This window comes from Elaeis guineensis, chromosome 11, assembly GCF_000442705.2.
Source record: "Elaeis guineensis isolate ETL-2024a chromosome 11, EG11, whole genome shotgun sequence".
NCBI classification, from domain to species: Eukaryota; Viridiplantae; Streptophyta; class Magnoliopsida; order Arecales; family Arecaceae; genus Elaeis; species Elaeis guineensis.
The window spans coordinates 90,730,856-90,738,498 of NC_026003.2; the positions used below are offsets into that span (position 1 = coordinate 90,730,856).

The 7,643-nt window shown below is 36.6% G+C and overlaps 1 protein-coding gene across 1 annotated transcript; it reads left to right on the forward strand.

The window, feature by feature from the left end:
* The first annotated feature begins 399 nt into the window (after positions 1-399).
* LOC105033589 (serine carboxypeptidase-like) lies at positions 400-5,424 on the forward strand. Its single transcript, XM_010908451.4, is given in 10 exon segments — positions 400-895; positions 1,099-1,267; positions 2,394-2,513; positions 3,322-3,465; positions 3,552-3,702; positions 4,182-4,270; positions 4,362-4,620; positions 4,821-4,954; positions 5,141-5,222; positions 5,225-5,424. Coding segments are annotated over 10 exon segments (1,524 nt in total). The 5' UTR covers positions 400-563; the 3' UTR covers positions 5,269-5,424.
* Positions 5,425-7,643: the final 2,219 nt, after the last annotated feature.

A 7,643-nucleotide genomic window follows, 5' to 3' on the forward strand; every position in this document is an offset into this window, starting at 1 on the left:
CTATATTATTATCTATATATTACGAAATTACTTATATACCATCCCATTAACTATATATTATATCATCAAAGTAAAAATTTTTATTTATTATACTATGACATCATCATATGCCATGTCATCATTAACAACCGACCACATAGTTATCCATCTAAATAATTTCTTCCACATAACTAGTCATATAACCGTCGATTAATGCCGGGACTTTTGATCAGACAAAATGGCTGGTATCGGCAAGGAGGTTATATTAAAATAATTTTTTAAAAAAATTAAATTTTTTAAAAATTAAGAAATTATTAAAAATTTAATCTAAATTTGAAGGATCAAAATATAATTAACCCCAGAGATATCTCCTCTCTTCAAAATCGCTCCTGCACGCAATCACTCGCTGCACCCTCCACTGCTACCAACCCTTCCTCCTCCGCCTCTGTCACGCCAGGCTGGTCGGTCCATTAAATGCCCTTGCTCTCTCCTCCTCCGCCGTTTTATATACCCCGTATTCCCTACCATCCCCACTTCTCCTTCCCCCTTTCTCCTTCTTCTTCTTCTTCTCATCTAATAAAATTATGGGAAGCCTCTCTCTCGTTCTCTTCTTCTCCGCTCTCCTCCTCTTCTCCCCCTTCTCGCCTTCCTCCACCGCCGCTGCCTTGATCCCCGACGACCTCCGCTTCCCCTCGTCAGCGACCTTCCCATCTGCCCACGCCGAGAAGCTGATCCGAGCCCTCAATCTCGTCCCCAAGGACCCCTCCCCAGAGCCTGCCGAAGCTGCCGCCGACGTCCCGGCGAAGAGGATCGTCGAGCGCCGCTTCAGCCTTGCCGGACTCACCGGCGGGGTCTCCGTCGAGGACCTTGGCCACTACGCCGGCTACTTCAGCCTCCCTCACACCCACGACGCCCGGTGAGGGCCCCTGTTCTTTCTCCTTCGGCTTAGGGTTTTGATTTCATTGTCTTGTGGGTAATCCGGATGGTACAATGGAGAACCAAAAGTGGCGATTTTGATGTGAAATTTGCGTGAATCGAGGAAATTAGGGTGTTGTGATTCGTGTTAATGCTACTATTTTGCATGCAATTTGACTGAAGGAGGTTGTTTGGTAACTGTAGGATGTTCTACCTGTTCTTTGAGTCGAGGAATAGCAACAAGGACCCGGTTGTTATTTGGTTGACGGGAGGACCTGGCTGCAGCAGTGAATTGGCCGTTTTCTATGAAAATGGGCCATTTACCATAGCGGACAATATGACGCTCGCATGGAATGAATTTGGTTGGGACCAGGTATAAGTTGTTATCGATTTAAGATGTTCCTTTTATCAAGCTTTTATTGGTTATTACTCTCCATGACTCATAGATTCTTCTATCCCCAAACAGCTGACAACTTTTAATAAGTTTACATTTGTTGTTATTCTCTGTGCTGAAGTTTTAATTATTTATTGTTGTGTGGTGTGATCACCTTGCTAGAGCAGCAGCAGATTGAACTTTCTAAAGTAACTAATAAAATATAAGTCTGCTCTTTTGTTTTCTATTTTCCTGGGTGATCGGATACTTTTTCCACATTTGGCAATTCCATCTTCTTATTTGTTATTTTATGGATGCATGTTGAGATACGTTACCTTCAATGCTTCATTAAAATGTTAATGCGCAAATTTTTGATAATTGCGTGAAGTGAATTTAGACATGCAATGCTCTCGTTTTTAAAGATGAAATTAATTTTTAAATTTTGTTCTCATAAGTTTGTCTTAGATAAGAACCGATTGAATTAGTAAAACAAGGAATATTAAATTTATTATATGAGGGTGGTCTATCATGCATTTGGTCTAAATATATTTTGTTAGTTTTGGCCAAAATTATCTGAAATGAAAGGAACGGGTTGTATAATAAGGCTAAAGTCAGGGTCAAATCATTCTATTTGAAAGTTTAGATCTTTTTTATTCTCTGTGTTGGCTGTCCTACATCTTTAGCTGCACAGAGAGTAGTGTCAGAAAGTTGTTTGTTAAATGAAAATAGCATGGTGTCTCTGGTTTAACTCCTTATGTAGGATATAGTGTTAGCGGTATTTAGATGTTAAGGGAATCATATATCGCTGAATTAGCCATTAGAAATAGAACTACATCTATCCATTTCATCAAGCATGCAACCAGCTTACAACTACTTTGATATTCTGCTATCTCATGGAATTTCTGTAAACCTAGAATGCAGAGTTGTCCATTTTTCTTAATGTAATTACAAAAATGAGGAGTACATTTACACAGCTTCCTTTCTTTGAAAGTCAATTGTCTTCTAAAAGTTTAATCCAGCTGAAACTAAACATTGCCTCATTCCTGGTTACTTTCCCTTTCTCTTCTCGAATTTTCAAACTAGACAAAGTCTAACCCTTTGTTTTTTCTCTTAATGAATTCTGCAGGCTTCAAACCTTTTATATGTTGACCAGCCCACTGGAACTGGTTTTAGCTATAGTACAGATAGCCGTGATATTCGTCATGATGAAAATGGTGTTAGTGATGACCTGTATGATTTTCTGCAGGTATGCATCATCCTTATAATACATGATCATTATTCTGAGTCATCATTTGAAACATTTCATGCTAATTGTTTTTTTTCTCACCAATCAACAATGTTATGCATTAAAATGCAAGGGGAAATTATGTGAAATTAAAACTCTAAAAGATTTTTTTTAAAAAAAAGGCACTCCGAGAACTTCTGATCTAGAGCTGTATTTTCTAATTCATCATGAATCTTCCTGACAAAACATTTATTTATAAATTTATGGTTGAAGCTCTTATGATGGACTAACATTTCTTTTTTAAAAAAAAAATGTTGCTATTTGTGTGCTTCTCATAGTTTTGTCCTCTTATTTTAATAATATTTTTCTCACCACCCCATCGGTTTTTGCTACTATGACATGTTGGGTTGAATATACTTTTTGATGTCAATTCTTATTTATATGACTTGTCTTTCTTTCACCATAATTGATATTTCATTCAAAAGCAAAAAGTTATTTCCTACGGTGGCTGGTGTTTGGTCATAATTTCTTGCATAGTTCCTGCCGGGGAAATGGATGAGGCAGGATAGAACTGTAAATCACAGCAATATATTAAATAAAAATGAGAAAATAGATAAAAACATCTAGAGTGCAATTTCCATATGGTCTGCAGTTTCTTTCAATTGAAGTTTCTTTCTCAAACTTTCTTTCAACTTTGCACAGTTGTCATTTATTTGTTTTTCACTCAGATTAGATTCATTACACTTGTACTACCTATTTTACTGGACCCTGTGGATATGAGAGTGCCACATTTCGATGGGGCGATTCTATCTAAGTCTTATGTTCTCAGGCCTTCTTTGCTGAGCACCCCGAATATGCAAGTAATGATTTTTACATAACTGGTGAATCATATGCTGGGCACTACATTCCGGCTTTTGCAAGCCGCATCCACCAAGGAAACAAAGCTAAAGAGGGCACTTGCATAAATTTGAAGGTACACTTTATCACATCACCTGATTCATATTTTAAATTATGACTTATACCAACTCTTTTGTACTTAATTTGTTTTTGGTCATGCAGGGATTTGCTATTGGGAATGGACTTACGGATCCAGCAATCCAGTACAAAGCATACACGGACTTTGCATTGGATAATGGAATAATTAAAGAATCTGACTACAAAAGAATCAACAAGTTTTATCCAATATGTGCATATGCCATCAAACTTTGTGGTAAATCTGATATTCCAACCTTCATAATCATCACGTCAATCCTTTTTTCTCATTGAGTTACTAGTGAAAGCATATTAGATTGTTCTGTAGGACTGACAGTTGTGCATATGGGAACATGTGTAGATTCTTCAATTGTTCCCTTGTTCATTATTTTGTTGCACAGTCCCAGAGTTCTCATATCTACTTCTTTCATATTCACCTTCACCGGTGAATAACCTCCTGGACAGGAAATTTAAAATGAAATATGTGGTGGCTATGCTTTCCTATCTTTTCTCTATCTTTAGTAACATTTCTTATTCTGCCATTGAGACAATATATGATGCACTTCCTGTCATGCTTGCCCGCCAACTTGTTTATGTGCTAATATATTCAATCATTAGTACCTTCTCATGCACAATCAATTTTTCTCAAGCTTTTATTACTACAGATTGACTTATTGGATAGGTAATGCTATCAATAACATGAATATAATTTTTCAGGTACATCAGGGACAATATCTTGCTTAGCTTCATATTTGGTTTGCAATACCATATTTAGTTCTATCATAAGGATAGCTGGAAATATAAATGTAAGGGCATATCACTGTTCTCTCTTCATTTGTTTCTTACATGGCAAATGTAACATGACTCTCGCTTACTTTGTGCTCTGAAATTCTGTAGTATTACGACATCAGAAAGCAGTGCGTAGGGAGCCTCTGTTATGATTTTTCAAACATGGAAAAATTCCTTAACCTGGAGTCTGTTAGAGACTCCCTTGGAGTTGGAGATATTGAATTCGTTTCATGTAGCCCCACCGTGTACCAGGCCATGCTCATGGATTGGATGAGAAATTTGGAAGTGGGAATCCCTGCCCTTCTTGAGGATGGCATCAAGCTGCTTGTCTATGCTGGGGAGTATGATCTCATATGCAATTGGCTTGGTAAGCATACTCTAGTCTTTCGCTTGACTTTTTAATCTTTTACATGGGCCAATTATACCCGTGCACCTTAAGCTATTTTATGCTGCTTTTCTTAAATACTAATATCCATCAAAATTATTCTCAGAAAGTGATATCCATCAAACCTTGAGACTTCAAAAATGATACATTAACATGTGAAGTACGTTGCCTCCTCTGAGCAGGAAACTCGAGATGGGTTCACTCTATGGAGTGGTCTGGCCAACAAAATTTCACCTCGTCACCAGAATTATCTTTTACCGTGGATGGGAAAGAAGCAGGCGTTTTGAAGAGCCATGGGCCTCTCAGTTTCCTGAAGGTACCATTATTCTTTTTTATTTCTTGTACTTGTTCCCTTGCAGTACTATGGTGGATTTCACTACCCAACATATGTAAATTGCTAAAGCAAGCAAGGCAGGCCCTTTTTTTTTAAATTCATTTTGAATATGGATTTAGTTGAATGATGGAACTCACCGAGTCTAATTTTTTGCATCATGTGCAACAGGTTCATGATGCGGGTCACATGGTCCCAATGGATCAACCCAAGGCTGCTCTAGAGATGTTGAAGAGGTGGATTCAAGGGAATCTGGGGAATTTTCTTCTGAATCAAATAGCCTTCATGCTGACATATAATTAGTAAAGACTGCTTGGGCATCTTCATGTGGATTGTGTAAATCAATGGGAAGAGTGGCAAATAGCTTTAGATGTTAACTTGTTCCTTGGATATTAGCTGTACTTTCTGTAAATACTTTTGTTTCCATGAAGACTTTCTGACTATGGTTGCTTGAATTTTGTTCAGTTCCTACAGCATTGGCCTATGTCTTATGGCTTGAAGTAACAGTTATGTCTTTACATGCTATTTCATGGTCCCACATAAGCAGAGAGGAAAGCATTCTGCTTCATCGTACATTCAGATCATTCGAATTGTCTGATGATCAAACAGAAGAGTCAGAAGGTTGATTGGACTCGCTGTAAGTTTCTTGAATGTGGTGGCAAGTCGCTTTCGAAATGTGTACTGGTTCATCGGTGCGGTTAATATTTTTTGCTTGTTGGAGAAGTAGCTTGACAAGCGTTGTTTTTTACCGTCCTCCATTTGTGATCACATTTGTGCAATTCATCATCCTCCTTAAAGGAACTCATTCTCCTCTGTGGTGATATTATGTAAAGGACAGGATGGCACCATCTTGAAGGTAACCCAATCAGTCTGTGATCGATCTATTTTTTGTGCTTAAATTGAGAGAGAGAAAATCCTTTGGCACGGCACCAGGGAAAATCACAAAGGATGCCTCTTTGTTTGCCATGAGTTGTATCTCAAGCCCCTCTACTTTGTTTCCTTTTTTTTTTTCTCAATCTCTTTCTTTTCTCCTTCGTCTCATCAAAGAATCCTCTCTCCTCACTCTATCCCTCCTCTCTAAGCTAGGCGCAAGACCCTCTCCCTCTCTCTCCCACTAGGCTTGCTACTTGTCAGCATTTCGGGCCATAACCCCATAACTGTCATTCGCTTGGAGCTTGTCATTCGCTTGGAGCTTCAATCAGCACGATCATTCCACCGTCTTCATGGTACCTCAATCTTACTTTATTGGATTACAGATCTTTCATTTATCTCTTTTCGTTATTTTTTTTTCCCCTCTATATATATTTTCTTATGTTGGAGAAAAGCTAGATCATTATTGTTAAATTTTTCTCTTTTCTTTTTTTGTAAATTATGTTAGAAAAAAGTTGGAAGATTTGAGAGATGGGATTTCATATTCTAGGACAAGCAGCTCTATTCAAGATATCGAGCTCCCCTCACCAAAAGTTGTGGGATTTGTTCAACAACCTTCTATGTTTAATCTTTTGACTGTACCAATAAATTACATTATATTATATGTACAAATATTCATATATTACATAGGAGTTTTACTGGTACATGTTACTACTCAAATAATATATACACTTATATCAAGCTAAAATAATATAACAAGAATGATTATATGTACATTTTTTTCAACACACACCTTTGCAAAAGTTCACCATGGTATTATATTATATGATATATACCAAATTAGCTTTTGGCATGATTCTTATTGTCTCTGTTTTTTGTTTTACCATGGACTCTAGCTTTTTGGTTAATTCGTAGGTAAAAAAATTTAAAGACTTTATCTTCACTATAATCAGTTAAATTTTATTTTTGAATGCATTACTAAAATTTTTTTTATTTTGGATGACTTGACATAATTTTTTTGAATTATTTTGTAAATATCTACTAAAGATGAATCTCTATTGTAAAAGACAATTGTTGGTCCACATTTGAAGCTAGAAGTTGATATGGTGCTTATATCAAAGGAAGAAGTATGTGAATTTTATAATTCATATGCTAAGAGAATTGGTTTTAGTATTCGTAAGGATCACCATAGGTACAGAAAGGATGGAAGCATATAAAGTAGAATTTTTTTTTTTTTTGGCAAAAAAGAAAGTACTGATGGTACTTATCCACCACGTAACTAAGAAACCATAAGCCATTGAAATAACTAATTGTATGGCTCGGGTTGAATTCAAATTTGATGGTAAGAATTTATAGGTTATGAGTAAAGCTATCATTGATTATAGCAATTTTTTGACAAGTCCTAACAAGGAATATAAGTTAAGGTTGCATCACAAACTACTATCAATTCAAATGATAGTTGTTGATTAGATGGAAAAAGCTGGACTAAACCCTTCGCAAGCTTAAAATTTCTTTTGCAGGAGGATCCCAAGGTGTTGAATATGTCGGGATATGAATTGATTATTTATGTACAAAGAGAATGAGACAATTTAAGGTTGGAGATGTACAAGTTCACTTGGCTTATTTGAAGAGTAGGTAGTTAGACTATCTTTTATTTTATCATACCATAAAGGTCGATGAAATAGGGCAAGTAACCAATTTCTTTTGGGCAGATGGAAGATTAATAGTGAACTATGCATATTTTGGGATGTGATTTCATATGACACAATGAATAAATATGAAATGCTTTTTGCTATGCTTAATG